Consider the following 15,453-nt stretch of genomic DNA (forward strand, 5'->3'; position numbering starts at 1 on the left):
ATCCGTCCCTGATAGTACCAGTAGTCCAATTATCTACCATGATACTATTAAATTCTTATTTGAATATGAAAAAGTTTTGGGGCCAGAGGGGAAGTAATGCTAACGCGGTCCCCCCTCTGGCTCTCAATACCCACAAAAAAAAAAAAAAAATATGAAAAAGTTAAGTGTTACACGCCTACACTGCTACTGTGTCAGGCACTAATGTGCAATGTGCTACATACCAACAGGCAACAACTGTAATCTCTACTAAAACTCAGTGAAGTATTTTAACCACCAAATTCACTGACTTTTCACCTCACCTCACCCCTCACCAAACTTATAAACATGCAATTATACATGAATTATGAATACCTATACAATTTGACATGTGTTATATTTGGTGTACAAACATAATACATTCAGATTTCAGATATTCCGAGTAGGTACCAACTGGTTATTCTATGTCTTTATCTATATCAGAGTACTCAGTACTTTGGTGCACATCCGTTTGAGAATCTTTTCATATTAGTATATACATTTAACGCACATATTTTATATCATATAGGTATATTATTATAGGTATATAGCCGCATATAGGAGAAATAAATTTAATAATTTAGTCCAAACATTAGTCAATGCCCAATGGGCAATGGTCAGTAATAAATATAGTTTAAAATATGTATATTCTGTTGAGAATGCTTTTTTGATAATTGCTGTCCCCAAAATGTTGTCGTTCTTGTCCCGATCTGATAGAGCCTATATAATATAGTATATTATTATTCTAAATAAACGCTCTCAGACTAGTTACTAGTTAGACTAGATACTTGTGAACGTGATTAGCGGCATAAAAATAATATACTACCTATTGCTATTTGCTGTTATTACATCGCGTTTGAATCGGCTAGAAATCTCGATCGCGGTCTAAGGAACCCACACATCCCCGGTAGTAGGTGCCCAGGGGAGGGGGATCGCGCCCGTCCAACGGCGCGCGCGCCACCGTCCGACTGTCCGAGTAGGTATTGATTTAAAATTAGCCCGCCGGAGCAGTAAGTTGTCTCGAAAGATGTGCCGTCGCCGAACGGGATCGGCACTCGGCTGCGGTCGTCCCGCGCGCGCGCTCTCGCCAGTCGGTGGTCGTCCCTCGCACGCGCGCACTCTCTCGACGGTCGTCCGCGGTGCGCCGCCTCTTCACCACGCCAATCCCTTTGCCGCCGACTCGCGAGGCGAACAATATTATTGTTGTCGCAGCCGCCACTGCTCCCCGTCGGTCGTCACGGCCATTGTATACACACATTGCACAGACGACGGCCGCCGTTCCGCGTACGCACTACGCGATTGCAATTATTTGCAGCACGGAACCAGGAACGCTCTCTCCCTCCCGACCGCCCACCCGTCCAGGACCGACCGACCGACAGCCAGCCAGCCAGCCACACGACCGTCCCCCGCACGACGCGTTTGTCCGTCGTGTCCTTAATGAACGCAGTCACCACACACGGGCGTCATAGATGTTAATTGTCCTGTTAAAACCGATAGGGATACTATGTTCCTACATATTTAAAGCCATGGGACAAAGGTACGTACCTAATGTGTCGCGAGATATTGTAATATAATAAAATACAGTGTATCGACTGATGCGTCCCGCCTGCCCCATCAACACACTCACCCCAATGTCGTGGGATTCATCCCCATCCCCCGTAACTCTTTGACCATAGATTATTAATATGCGTACCTATATAAATACGCCTAGCATATTATGTAGACGTGCCAATTGATGATAACCTTTTTATTTTATTTTTTTGAAATCCGCAGCCTGGTCATTGGTTCTGAGCGGTCCGCCAGACGGAAGAAACAAAAAACTGATGGCAACCTACCCGTTGACACGCCGACCGTGTCACTCACGGCGGCTTCCATGACAGACCTAGACAACATTACTCAGCACCAGATAGTGTACAAAAAAGTAAAACTACCATTTTGTATCTACCCCTCCCTCCATTTGAGTCTTTAACACTCAAATCTCATATTTTCAGATGGAACAACTGATGGACCGTATGCAGGATGAGAACACCGGCATTCCTGTGCGTACCGTCAACAAGTTCAGAGCTAAAGTGCCTTCCGTGTTTACTGGTAAATTTCTATCACATTCATGTTGTTTTACACTCCAGCCAATATTAATATGGTTTATTTAAAGGAACTGATCTGATATTATGGATAATGAAGAATGTGGATGTTGATGATCAAGGTAAATATTCAATTAGTTGTATAGTATGCAATGCAAATAAATGCAATAAGACATTACTAATATTGTTATACTCATGCATTTTAGTTGAAGCATTATACTTTGCAAATCTATTGTCCTCTCATGGTTACTTGTTCCCAATTGATGATCATTTTTTGAATGTGAAGAATGATGGATCTTATTATCGTTTTCAAGTAAGTCATTTATGACATTTAATTAACTGAATAGTGATCTTACAACTGTTTATGATAAATATAATAACATGTATACATTAACATTTAAAAGTAAATTAGGTACTTTGTTAATGTTGAACATGAATTAACATTTATGATACAACATATTATTAGCATTTTATTAGTAAAGATTAAAAGACTGAGACATGGTGATTTTTCATGTTTCAATTCAGGCTAATAAATAAAATTGAAAATATTGTACAATGTGGTACAATTACACATCTAATTCGGTATGTTATCATAGTTAACAATGAAATTCAAGCATTAACCTTTTATGATCATAAAATATATAGTATTAAAATTGTATTGATCATATTGATATATTATTATGTCTACTTAAATTTAAATATACCATAAATCTTATTAAAATGGGTTAAATTTTAAATATCAAATGTTATACCTTGAGGAAGAAATGTGTTTGATTTAATCTGCTTATACCAAAAAAAAAAATATCTTAAAAAAACTGGAATAAAAATACATATCAAAATCGCAACATTTAAAATTTGACTTAAATCCTTTTGACCGCCGCACTAGTACTATAGCTCAACATACAATAAATCATAATTATTAATTACCTACATTAAGCATAGGTATACAACTATAGGTGTATAAAAATTTAGATACATTTAAATTACTCATTACAATAATATATGATTAGGTAGTTAATATTAGTATATAATTAAGGCATTTAGTATAGTATAATGTATGGACTTTTATTATTTTTAACTCTTATTGAAATATTTTCACTTATTTATTACAGACTCCTTATTATTGGCCATCAAATATATTTGACCCTGAAAATACCGACTATGGTAAGACTGTAAAATATGAATTTGTTGTTAATTTTATAAGAAATAACTCCTTTTAATTTGATTATTTCAGTTTCTGTTATTAATATATATATATTTTTTTTTTAAATAATGGGGCACATTATTTTTAATGTAGATTAATAAAGTATTTTAATTTTTAGCTGTATACCTTTGCAAAAGAACAATGCAAAACAAAACACGTTTAGAATTGGCTGATTATGAAGCTGAAAACTTAGCAAAACTCCAAAAAGTTTTATCTCGAAAATGGGAATTTGTATTCTTACAAGCAGAGGCTCAAAGTAAAGTAGACAAGAAACGAGACCGCATGGAAAGAAAAATATTAGATAGTCAAGAACGTGCATTTTGGGACGTACATAGACCAATGGTAATTACCAGAATTTCTTTAAAGTTTTAAACAATACAACATAACATTTGAATTTATTTACAGCCTGGTACTATTATAACAACAGAAATTGACTACAGGAAATTAAAGAGGTATAAAGAATTAGCTACTCTAGCTAATGGAGACATTGCTAATTTACTACTACCTATTCAGCTCCCAATAAAAACTAACATTGGTAAACCTACTATTGAATCTATAAAAAAAGATATAACTGCAATGCGACTAAAGCTTGATCGTCGTAATATAAAACTATCAAAAATTGCAGACACGTTAGTATTGATTCAATTCATATAATAATTGTAATATACAGTGCACTGACTATCTAACATTTTTCTTCTAGATACATTACTTATTTTGAACAGTATGCAGAATATGATCCATTTTTTACACCTCCAGAATTTAGCAACCCTTGGTTATTAGATAATGTTGAAGTATGGGATTGTGACAAACATTCGTGCGTAACTTTATTGGTCATTTAGTTTATTAGAAACAATTAAAATTTTAAAAATAGTTCTATGTTTTCATACAGGAAAGAAGTTACAGTGCGTCGAATAAAACGATGGGCATTTAGTTTAAAGGAGCTTCTAGCTGATCCCGCAGGAAAAGAACATTTTACAAAATTCCTGGAAAAAGAATTTAGTTGTGAAAATTTAAAGTAGGAATAAATGCCGAAATATATGTTTGATAATAGTTAATGAGTATTGAACAGTCCTTATAAATATTTTTTTTTCCTTAAAGATTTTGGGAAGCAGTACAAAATCTTAAGAAATTGCCACAACGTGAAGTACCTGAAGCTGCCGAAGAAATCTGGACAGAGTATTTAAGTGGTGATTCATTAAACATTGACTCTCAGTCGAGAGAATTAAGCCGAAAGAACATGTCCGCTCCTGATAGATGGGCATTTGATATTGCTGCCGTATGTAATCGCACATTTTCATTATGTAAGATTAAGAATGGAGTTCAAGACATGATAAACAGAAAATAGATCTTCCAATTTAGTTAGAAACTAGTTAGTGTAGAATTTTAAAAGTTTATATTATATGTTAACTGTTATTAATCAGGTTCATGTTTACCATTTAATGAAGAGTGACAGCTACCAGAGGTATATAAGATCAGAAATGTATAAAGAATATTTAAATACTTCCAAGAAAAAGGTAACCATTTTGAATTTTTTTCCTATTTTTTCTTTTTCTTTAATTATCTTGTAAGAATTTGATTTGATTTTTTACTGTTTTCTAGACTTCCATGAAAGGCATTAGGTCTATAGTATCATTTTCTGGAAAAAGAGATATTTGCCCATCGTGATGGTATGCATACTTACATTATTCAAAGTACCTTTTCAATACAGTTCAAATATTTGAAATATTATTTACTTTTTTTATACATAAATTATAAGCAATTCATTTTAATTTTTATAATTTAGACGGTTAAGTTATTATTTTTTATATAATATGTATTATTTCATATTTGTAGGCATTTGCAACTTTTTGGTTCTATAATTACAAATTATTATAAACAATTATTGTTGTGAAATTGTTAACTATTAAGTCATTATTGTATGTTTGAGGCAATTTATGTTCCTATAAAATTGGTGACATTTTTTATACATATATTTTTGTTGTACAACTGTTTCAAATTTTAATAAATATTATATATTTATTGTTTTTAATTGTATACATGTTTGTTTAAATTTTCTTTTACTATGAAATTTGTGTAGTTACTTATGATATTGTTATTGATTAGTCAAATTTAAATTATTATTAATGTGTTGAATTGTATAAATTTTAGATCTACTTATACCTCGGTAATTAAGCAGAAGTCCATTAAACGTTAAACATGTTATTATTATGCATTATGTTAAATTTGTTGAAAATAACTATGTTTACGTCATTATTTTTGACTGTAATTAATAAGTGTTTATTATAACCGCAGGATCAATAACATAAATAATACCAAATAACAGTTCAACATTTTGAAAACTATTAAGATTAACACAATAAAATGGTCATCTATGTAGTATAATACATAATGAACAGTGCCGGACAAGCTGCCGGTGCAAACTGTGCATTGTACTGGGGCCCCCAAAATTATGGAAATCGATACATCATAATTCATAAATGGCATGAACATAATAACATAGTACCTTGTGGAGATGACTTAAATATTGTTTTAGAATTATAATAGTATAAAGAATTGTTTGGGCAACTAAATGTTTATTTTAAATTGTATACATTGTAACTAATAATTAATTTGTTTTTTAATTAAAATAAGTAAGTACCTTAATGGTGTTTTTATTTAAGATCCCCAAATTTTTTTTTTTATACCAGAGTCGAGTCCAAGACCCGGCACTGTTCATAAATTAAAGAAAAAAACGTGATTTTTGGAAACATTTTATGGTTTAACTTGATTATGTGACATATGGTAAAGAGAAATAACCATTCTTAAAATTGTAAAAGATTATATTTAAAGTTTATAGACGTAAGAAAAAACAACAGGTAAATAAGTGTATAATTGTTATAATTAACTCAAATACATCAGTTTTATCAATTTTATAGTGGAAGTTGAGGAAACTAGTAACTACTTACTAATCGAGTTCAGATGAGAAATTTGTAAAACAAGCAAATTGGTTAGCAAGATTATTATTATGCTTTGGTTCAAATGAACACTTGTGGACATTAAGTAACTTCTTTGCTAGTTCCTCCATGATTTCCCCTGAAAAGTTAACATGAAATCATTTATTAACTGTAGTCGAAGACATGTTAAATCATAACATCATTTCAGTTATGCTAACCTGTACACAATATAACATGTTGTTTTGTTAAAGATTTTGTAGTTTGCAATGATTTTGTCAAACATTCTTCAGAAAGAAATGGTGGGTCAACAACGACTAAGTCAAAACTGTTCAATAGTTCTTCATCAAACTTCATTGGTTCATTATAATCATAGAAAACATAATTTGAACCATAAACACTAAACCTTTTGTCAAACTCAAATAGTTTAACTAAAAATGGAAAAGTTTAAACATAAGTACATTATACCGTGTGTCCGCAAAAAAACAGGGTACACTGTGTAATTAAAATACCTATATTACTCAGTATCTTAGGCATATTTTTTAGTACTATTTGCGGGGTATGAAAACTATTTGATCATCAATGTTACGCAGTCGTAATTCTAAAATATATATAGAGTAGTAAGTAATGTAGGTAACCAAGTTATAGAGTGTACCCAGTTTTTTTCGGATACACAAAATACTATAATTATTGCACGTACTTAACATTGTGGGTGACTTTTTCTTAAAGGTTTTATACAATGTAGGGCATGATATCAACGCTACACTACCATTTGATCCAACCATTTTATAAACACATTCAAAGATTTGTTCACATGTTTTTTCATCGTACCAAAATTGGCTTAATTGCTGCAACAAACCACTACATTTATGTGACAAAAAATAAATAATTCAGAATACATTGCAATCTCACCCAATCTTCATCAAATTTTACATCTGTTGCATCTTTATCATCACAGTGAGATAACAATTTTTCGTTTTGTTCTTCATAAAACTCTTTTAAAGCTCTCTGCGCTTCGGCTGACAGTTGTAATGCATCTAATTCATCGTCAGAGCTTGACATTTTAAATAAAAAAAATTAAAAACTTAACTTTAAGTAATATACAATTTTTGAAAATTCAAAAAAACAACAGTTTGAAATCACTGTTTAACGAGTGTGAAGTTAACAATTGACCGGACTCATATAATTGTTAAGAAAAAACCTGCTATAGTTTTAGATTAATCGGAATTCGGAATTATACAGAATTCAAAATTGCCAAAAAATAATAAATCGTAGTTACTAGTTACTACCACAGAACAAGCATACTGAATGCCCGAAGTCCCCGAAGCCCTTAAAATCTAAATGTTAATTGTAAATTGATAACACCGTATATCACGGACTAAGATAGTGATATCAGCACTGTTCCGTGATATCATCATATAATCTGTGATATCAGTAGAACCAATAGGTTATAGGTCCGTGCTCCACTCACATGTCCGGTGAATACAGACTGTGATCACATTTAATTTTAATTTTTACTGGCCAAAGCCAAACAATTAACTATTAAGCTATTTAAGCTCAAAAGTCAAAATCAAGGTAGGCCGTACTGGACGTAGGTACGCTATATCAACACACATTGTTCAAAAGTCAAAACCTTACATTATAATTCTCCACTTTAAAATTACCGATTTGCGTTTTGTAATGGTCATTTTTTTATGTCCATGTTTCTAATAAATCCGTTTTCTTTGATACAGATCGAATAAACTCGTATAGGTGTCTCGTATGTCAAATGAATAAGGCTATATAAATATTAAATAATAATGATCGAGCCAGAGTTGTTTAATTTCAAACCGCCTTTAAATAAACATGACTATGTACAAAAGCACTGGGATAAATTATTAGCAAATATAGACGAGTGTGGACTTACCCATTCTGTAAGTATTATAATGATAACTTAGTTCGTCTGATGTTAAAATATTATGAAATATTATTTATGATTAATTCTAATATGTTTTAGATATCGGTTGTTTTGCCCGACACAATTTTCATTCCAAATTATATTGAAAACATATTTACTGAAAATGGTCAATACTATCTAATAAAAAATGTTACTTTATGCTCATTAATAGATCCTGGATTTATCACATCTTTTGTGAAAAATGGTATTATTATTTATTAATTATTATTGCATAACATGTACTGTATAGTGTTTTAGTAATTATATACCTACAAACATCTACAATCTTAAAGTTTCACATTATGTCATTGTATAAGTATTTTCATGTGGTGTGGTTACAATATAATGAATGCATAATTCAACATTTTCAATAGTGGTTTCAGAATTATTGTACATTAATAATTCTTAATTCTTCATTTTATACAAGATAATCATAATTTTTATTGTATAAACTAAGTTGTATTTTAATTGTTAAGGAAATGTTTACGCTATATCTCTGAATACTCACATTGATGCTGAAGACTGTATTTCAATAACCAACAGAAATTTATTACAAATGTCTTTAATTCAATCTTCCTATCAGAATATGTGTCTACCAGCAAAAGACTCAAGTAATTTTTGTATTTCTATTTTATTTATAGGTATTAAGTTAATATTTAACCTATAGTTCTAAAATTTTATAAATTTTGTTGCTTACAGAAATTACATTGGATTTAAAAGAATTAAAATTCAGTAGTAAATATTATCAACGTATCAAGGAGAGTTTTGAACGTTTTCAGACCAAGTTTGACATGCTTATTAGCTGGGAATCCAATAGTAAGCTATTTATTGACTATATTAAATATGTATATTTTATCAAAATATATTTTAGATGATGATGTCTGTCCTTCGTCAATAGCTTCATACTTTAACAAAAATGGATTTGACTGTCAAGGCTGTATTCCCCGATCAACTACAACTAGAAAATATAATATGACCATTCCAACAGGCATTGATAATTTTGGACTTTTAGATACTTGGTTATCGTATTTTTCATTGGACATAAATGTGTGAGAATATATTTTATTTAAGAAATTTTGTTATTATCATTACTTATTATTAATAATAATAGACATATGGCACATGTTTTATTTCTGCCATTATTGATGGTATTTAAGTTACCCAAACCAAATTCTAAATATTTATTACCCTGTTTTAGTAATCGAACCAGAGAAATATCATCTAAAATAATTTGATTTTTTTGTTTGAGTGTTTACATTTGTATACATTTTTTTTTTATTCATATTTAACATTTATTTTTAGCTTGAATTCATGTAATATTACAATAAATAATCATTACAGATTTTTAACTTTTTAGCGATGATAGGATACCAAGTATTTTACCTGATGGAAAGTTAACAAAATCAAATTCTCGTAATGTTGGTCAAGTAACTCAAATTGTCTGGACAGGGTTTTTTGATAATCAAAAAGTAAAGCTCTTGTTAGAAAAGTTCAAGTAAATATTAGCTAACACTGTTAGATACCTATAGTACTATTTAATTATTGATATAATATATTGCAGGGAATTTCAGGAAAAGGAAGGCAAGATATATTGGATGGCCATTCATTTGGAACCGTTTACAAATTCTCCATATCCTTACACTCATCGTACAATTGTATTAAACCCTGATAGTAAATATTTCATATCTTATTGCACAAAATGTAAAAAATGTTAAAAATTTGTTTTGAATTAAAAAGTTTTATATTGTTCCATATATTATATGGTATATAAATTGTTTTGTTGAGAATGTATATATAATATAATATATCATAAGGTGATATTAACTTTTTTTTATTTACTGTCTGGTTTGAGATATCACAGATAAAAAGAGAGATGTGTTGACATGGTAACATAAACAATAACATAATCAAGTACTATGTGTTGATAGGGTCCATAGTTTTCCACCAGTTGCCGATAGATGCCATAGACCTATAAACTGATGGACATCGTATAGAGAGAGCAATCAACAAACGGGATTGTTGAGAGAGAAAAAACATGTTTTGGGCTATATGTTTTATACACTATAACAGATCAAAATCTCTCTTTTCTCTCTCAACAATCCCATCTGGTGATTTGTCTCTCTATGTGCTGTCCATTAGTTTACACTTTACAGGTCAATAGCAACAGTTGGCAACTGGCGGAACACTCTGGACCCCATCAACACAATGTACTTGATCATATTATTTTCTATAATACTATATATAAAACCGTCAAGAAAATAAAAAAATTAAATTGTCACTTCTTTAATGTTCTATGCTATTTACCGCATTACGTATGCAGCATGATATAAGTATATAACTAAGCGGGTATGTCAGCAGCTGATCAAAAAAATACGAGCTTTGGTCACAGACATGATTAAAGAATATACATATTGTATTTCTCGTTTGTTGCAATAAATTATACTTTTAATCTTAATTTTAAGTGGATAATGTGTCATAATAATACATAGTTTTGGATTCCCGCCATAAAAATATCACGGTTTATCATAATTTACATTTTGTAAACATTCACCTCTTAGATAAGAGAATTTCGGCAATATGTCGGCTTCATAATTATTATTTATTACATTGTAGGAATAGTGAGTCGTCTACTCGTCTATCTTCTTCTTCTTCATACAGCCCTAATACTCGTCTATCTAGTATTTTTATATATATCTGTGGTTTTGGTCCTAGTCATAGATATACACAACAACTAGATACCCGTCTTATAAAGATCAATGCAGTATTTTTCAAACTTTTGCTATGCGTCCCTTTATACTACAGGTGTAACCAATGTTGAAATCGGCCGCCATTTATAAAGCAGGCCAATGTTTACATTTATTTTACATTTATTTATCCAAAGGTGGGCAAGTTAATGAAAATAATAAACTTAAGTTAAGTTAAGAGGACACTAGATCGATAAGTTAAAAGTTAACAAATTATAAATTTAACTCGATAAGTTAAAAGTAATAGAAAAGAATATAAACTTAACTCAGTTTAAAAAGAGTTGATCTATTTTTTTTTAAATAGTATTTAAGTCACATAAAGAGTGAATGCGTCTTTCTAGTTTCTATAATTTATAAATTATATAAAAACAATTTTATTGAATATTTATCTTAATGTACACTGCGTATACCCTTTTACTTTTACTTTACCTACTATTATTTTCTAATTTAAACTATATTCATCTCAAATTAATAATTTAACAAATATATTTTTTATATTGTATAGCAATTGAATGTCATAATACGTGAGTATGAGTGCATGACCTTCATATATAATATATATTATAAGTTATATATTATAACATTAAAATTTAAAACATAACAATTGTCAATTTGTAATTTAAAATGATTAATTTTATTAAAAACATTATTTTATAATTGCAACTCGTATAATATATAATTTACAGTTAAATAAAATATATTAATGTACACAAAGTTATTTTATCAAGAAAAAAACAGAAATGTTTGTGTTATTATAGTATTGGATTGTTTTTCTTTTATACTGATATAGTAATATTTACGTATAAACGAAAAATTTCAAAATGTTTTTAACTTGATGGATTTTTTTTAAATCAACTGAAAAGAGCTAAATTTAAAGCTAAAAGCAACTGTAAATTAAACTAGTTAAGTTCATAAGTTGATTAGAAAATAAACTAACTAATTAATGCCCACCATTGTATTTATCTATATATTTACACTGTAATGACATTATTTTGTAAACATTGCCTGCTTTGTAAATGGCGGTCTAGTTGCTGTATATATCAACTTTATTCAACTATGGTCCTAAATCGCGTTGGTGGTCACGGTTGTTCGTGATGCAATTTGGTTGTATATTCCTTAGAAAAGAAGACATATTATCTCATCGATATTTCCAATAAACACAAGATTAAATGGTTATGTCCGCATCACGATTATAAAGATTCTTAATATTCGTGGTCCGCATATACGAGTACCTGTTTTGTAACAAATCGCGCATCCTCCTACTAGTGTGAAGTAATTTCTCCGTTTCTCATTGGTTCGACGAGGAGTCCACCACCTCTTCACCGATCACCAGTTTGGAGAAATGCTTACATTGTGACATTGTGTGTTGTGTTGAGATTGGGGTACTTGCACCTGCACGAATTAAGATATACTTTAATATATCTCTTCTTAATATAATAACTTCGAAACTAAGTCCGACCGACAAATTCTGATCGCACCATTGTTCTTAAGTATTTAATATGAGTAAGTTCCAAAAAAAGAAAAATCAAAAAATTTGCATGGGGTGGTAAAGTGCACTTTATTAGCCCGTCAAGGATAATAATTAGAAGAAATTGGAGTGAATTGGGAGCAGGCGTATGATAGAGAGCGATGGAAGGAAGTCATTTTGGCGGCTAAGAGCCTAAATGGCTCGTAAAAGCAAAAATAAAAAAAAACTTGATATATTCTGTCGAAATTCGAACTTTAAATATTTATAAAAAAAATTGTGCCTGCATAATATTATGTATTTTTAATATTTTTCAACTGCTATTGTAACAATATATCAGGAGCCTTGTATTAAATTTTCATCCATTTTTACCCAACAAATAAAATTTTATTGACAATTATAGAAAAAAAAACTAAAAAAGTCGAAAACTGACAGTGTCCGTAAACGGCTCAAAAAGTTAAATATTTTAAAATGTTTGGTGAATAGAAAATGAAAATATAATCATTCAGTAAAATGTTCATGTATCTACTGCAGTTATTCGTTTTTGAATTAAAACAAATAACAAAATCGCTATATGAGGAATCGAGTGAATATCCAATCTTGTAAAAACGCTCATAAAAATTTAATTTGATTTGCTTGTAGACATTTTTTTTTTGTTGATAAAGGTAGACAAACAAATGAGTAATCTTGTATTACATTTTAAAATCTTGGATTTAAAAAGAAAATTTTAATTCTCAACTCAAAATAATTAGCTAATTTTAGTGATTTTTCAGTATTTTGTAAAGATTTGAAATTTAAATGCTAATAAAAAAAAAAAAACTGTGACTAAGGATTTTTAATAATTTAATAGGAGCCTTTATTCGATTTTCAAGCATTTTTACCTAACAAATAAAATTTTATTGACATTCATAGAAATAAAGACTAATAAATAAATGGCATAGTACCTATATAGGCCTATGGTCTACGGTCACACTGTATACAGCCATGTTGATAACGTTATTTATTATCTTATCAATTGTATTCAAATTTCAAATGTTCAAAATAAGTGCAAAATTACAAACACGATTGTGTACAATTTATGAGATATTTTATTGTTGTTTGTTAATATTTTTCGTACTATTAAAAATGCCTTTAATATTGATGGTTGGTTTTCCGAGTAGTGGTAAAACGACGAGAGCTCGTGAAATTCAAAAATTCTTTACGGAGCAACAGCACAAAGAAGTTATCTTAATATCGGATAATGAAATTATGTCAAATATGAATATAGACAAGAATGTTTTGTATTTAGGTAGTTATAATTTAATTAATTTATAATAATATAATACACCATTTTACATTATTGTTTTAGAATATGAATGGGTATGAGTAAATTATTAGATACCGCTGACCAATGCTGGCATTGATTTTAAATTGTAAATTTGTTTATTCATCACGTTTGCTAAATCTGTGACAAAATAAAATATTCTAAGACAATACGAATTAGTAATTTGGATATTAAATAATTGTATTAGTATTATAATTATATATTTTTTTGGCTTGTAAATAATTAAATGTAATAATATTTACAGAAATGAAGAAAGAAAAAGATCTCAGGTCAAAATTGCATTCTGATGCCTTAAAGTTAGTTTATGAATACTATTATAGCATTATATTATTTTGTATTTAATTTTAATTCAAGGAATTTGGTCTGTATTCATATAAATTGAATCAGTTAGTTATATCACTGTTCTGCGGTTATATTTATGTACCTACCTAATGATAATTTATGTTACAAACTCAATTATGGAATTGTTATATTTTGATTGAGTTACAATAAAATACAATTCCAATCATCAACTCATTGTCCTTCAATCCCACCATAATGTAATTGTTTTTTTTAACTGTTTCTAGGAGTTTAACAAAAGACAATGTTGTAATATTGGATTCTGGAAATTTTATTAAAGGTATAAAAACTGTATAATGTTTATTTTGTATTTTTATTTATTAATAAATAATAATATTGTAAAGTCAAATGTTAGTAATTTAAACTTTTCATTTATTAGGATTTAGATATGAATTGTATTGTTCTTCTAAAAGTTTGAGTACACCAAAGTGCTTAGTTGTGTGTGATATTTCATCTGAAAAAGCTTGGGAGCTAAATGAAAACAGAACTGAACAAGAAAAATATACAAGGAAAACATTTAATGATCTTGTTATGAGATATGAAGAACCAAATCATTCAAATAGGTTAGTTAAGTAAAATATTTTTAGTTTTGTATGTTAAATAAAATGAATGTGTATTTAGATGGGATTCCCCATTAATAAATTTACAATTGGATGACACTTTGCCCGCCGAAGAAATCCGAAAAGCAATTTTTGAAGTCGCTGCTCCTGTACCAAATCAATCAACAATAAATGTAAGGACATACTAATGTAGAACCCAATCTATAATATTAATAAATTATTTAATCGTTAATATTTTAAAATAACATTAATGTTTTGAAGCCAATTTCTCCGCTAATTTTTAATAATATTTTCATCTAGTTTAATTATTAAAATAAATACCATTACGAATATTATAAAGTTTGTCATGTCAACTACCAAACACAAAACATATCCATTTTAAGCATTTACATAAATAAGAAAATTAAATATTTTTAACTTATTCTTCTTATTTTTTTTAAAAATTAATTGACTATCTAGTTCTTAAATGTTGAAAAATTAAAGTTTAAACATTAAATATTAATCAGTAAACTATTATTATTTAATATTTATCAACTTTTTAATCAAGTAATTTTCTTAATAATGAGGAATGTTTTTTTAAATGTTTAGAATTTTTTTTAAAATTACTTTAAAGTATTGTGTAATTATGAAAGTTTGATTTTTCATACAAAATTGAACAGATAAAGAAACTGCAACTTGTCATTAAACTTATGGTACTGTTAGAATTATTTTAATCATATTATGTTATATATTTATTTTAAACAGGCTCCATTAAATTCAAGTTCATATTTGTATGATTTAGATCAAAAAACACAAGAAGTAATTAACGTAAGTATAAAATTATTTTAAGAGAACGTGGTACCCACATGTGTTGGC

General features: G+C 29.3%; 4 protein-coding genes across 9 annotated transcripts in view; 3 read left to right on the forward strand and 1 right to left on the reverse strand.

The window, feature by feature from the left end:
- The first annotated feature begins 1,086 nt into the window (after nucleotides 1-1,086).
- On the forward strand, nucleotides 1,087-5,943 carry LOC100161713 (regulator of G-protein signaling 7). 4 transcript variants are annotated; one of them, XR_510887.3, is made up of 13 exons: nucleotides 1,088-1,552; nucleotides 1,789-1,936; nucleotides 2,007-2,103; nucleotides 2,168-2,218; nucleotides 2,303-2,409; nucleotides 3,209-3,260; nucleotides 3,419-3,642; nucleotides 3,706-3,929; nucleotides 4,001-4,114; nucleotides 4,172-4,315; nucleotides 4,399-4,601; nucleotides 4,722-4,814; nucleotides 4,900-5,943. XR_510887.3 is itself a non-coding variant. In XM_008186718.3 (13 exons), the coding sequence occupies exons 1-13, from the start codon at nucleotides 1,485-1,487 to the stop codon at nucleotides 4,963-4,965; spliced, it is 1,566 nt and encodes a 521-aa protein (XP_008184940.1). In that variant the 5' UTR covers nucleotides 1,089-1,484; the 3' UTR covers nucleotides 4,966-5,943. The 4 variants fall into 4 exon arrangements, 3 of the variants coding, with proteins under 3 accessions (XP_029347140.1, XP_008184940.1, XP_001943329.2); XM_008186718.3 differs by having other exon boundaries at nucleotides 1,089-1,552; nucleotides 4,399-4,576; XM_001943294.5 differs by having other exon boundaries at nucleotides 1,089-1,552; nucleotides 4,190-4,315; nucleotides 4,399-4,576; nucleotides 4,900-5,029.
- Nucleotides 5,944-6,160: 217 nt separating this feature from the next.
- LOC100573492 (N(6)-adenine-specific DNA methyltransferase 2) lies at nucleotides 6,161-7,544 on the reverse strand. 2 transcript variants are annotated; one of them, XM_008186719.3, is made up of 4 exons: nucleotides 7,143-7,285; nucleotides 6,931-7,091; nucleotides 6,452-6,661; nucleotides 6,161-6,372 (listed from the first exon to the last, which is right to left on the reverse strand). In XM_008186719.3, the coding sequence occupies exons 1-4, from the start codon at nucleotides 7,151-7,153 to the stop codon at nucleotides 6,245-6,247; spliced, it is 510 nt and encodes a 169-aa protein (XP_008184941.1). In that variant the 5' UTR covers nucleotides 7,154-7,285; the 3' UTR covers nucleotides 6,161-6,244.
- A 137-nt stretch (nucleotides 7,545-7,681) lies between these two features.
- Nucleotides 7,682-9,986, forward strand: LOC100166528 (uncharacterized). 2 transcript variants are annotated; one of them, XM_008186722.3, is made up of 8 exons: nucleotides 7,682-7,805; nucleotides 7,964-8,143; nucleotides 8,227-8,371; nucleotides 8,643-8,777; nucleotides 8,866-8,982; nucleotides 9,038-9,215; nucleotides 9,524-9,661; nucleotides 9,728-9,986. In XM_008186722.3, the coding sequence occupies exons 2-8, from the start codon at nucleotides 8,030-8,032 to the stop codon at nucleotides 9,879-9,881; spliced, it is 981 nt and encodes a 326-aa protein (XP_008184944.1). In that variant the 5' UTR covers nucleotides 7,682-7,805; nucleotides 7,964-8,029; the 3' UTR covers nucleotides 9,882-9,986.
- A 3,406-nt stretch (nucleotides 9,987-13,392) lies between these two features.
- LOC100302631 (KTI12 protein homolog) overlaps nucleotides 13,393-15,453 on the forward strand; it is a 2,958-nt gene continuing 897 nt past the window's right edge. Inside the window, exons 1-6 of the mRNA NM_001163930.1 lie at nucleotides 13,393-13,663; nucleotides 13,944-13,995; nucleotides 14,266-14,318; nucleotides 14,418-14,601; nucleotides 14,660-14,771; nucleotides 15,343-15,405. Of these exons, the coding sequence (NP_001157402.1) occupies nucleotides 13,408-13,663; nucleotides 13,944-13,995; nucleotides 14,266-14,318; nucleotides 14,418-14,601; nucleotides 14,660-14,771; nucleotides 15,343-15,405 (720 nt within the window). The 5' untranslated portion in view covers nucleotides 13,393-13,407. The remainder of the gene's footprint in view (nucleotides 13,664-13,943; nucleotides 13,996-14,265; nucleotides 14,319-14,417; nucleotides 14,602-14,659; nucleotides 14,772-15,342; nucleotides 15,406-15,453) is intronic.

The sequence above is a fragment of the Acyrthosiphon pisum genome, chromosome A3 (genome assembly GCF_005508785.2).
Source record: "Acyrthosiphon pisum isolate AL4f chromosome A3, pea_aphid_22Mar2018_4r6ur, whole genome shotgun sequence".
NCBI lineage: Eukaryota > Metazoa > Arthropoda > Insecta > Hemiptera > Aphididae > Acyrthosiphon > Acyrthosiphon pisum.

Coding starts and splice junctions, on each gene's coding strand:
- LOC100161713 (XM_008186718.3), top strand. CDS start 1,485: ATGTTAATTGTCCTGTTAAAACCGATAGGGATACTATGTTCCTACATA. Junction 3,930..4,000: donor CTATCAAAAATTGCAGACAC/GTTAGTATTGAT, acceptor TTTTTCTTCTAG/ATACATTACTTATTTTGAAC. Junction 4,115..4,171: donor TGGGATTGTGACAAACATTC/GTGCGTAACTTT, acceptor TTTTAAAAATAG/TTCTATGTTTTCATACAGGA.
- LOC100573492 (XM_008186719.3), bottom strand. Junction 6,662..6,930: donor AAAGTCACCCACAATGTTAA/GTACGTGCAATA, acceptor TTCCATTTTTAG/TTAAACTATTTGAGTTTGAC. Junction 6,373..6,451: donor ACATGTTATATTGTGTACAG/GTTAGCATAACT, acceptor TTAACTTTTCAG/GGGAAATCATGGAGGAACTA.
- LOC100166528 (XM_008186722.3), top strand. CDS start 8,030: ATGATCGAGCCAGAGTTGTTTAATTTCAAACCGCCTTTAAATAAACAT. Junction 8,372..8,642: donor CACATCTTTTGTGAAAAATG/GTATTATTATTT, acceptor TTAATTGTTAAG/GAAATGTTTACGCTATATCT. Junction 8,983..9,037: donor TATTAGCTGGGAATCCAATA/GTAAGCTATTTA, acceptor AATATATTTTAG/ATGATGATGTCTGTCCTTCG.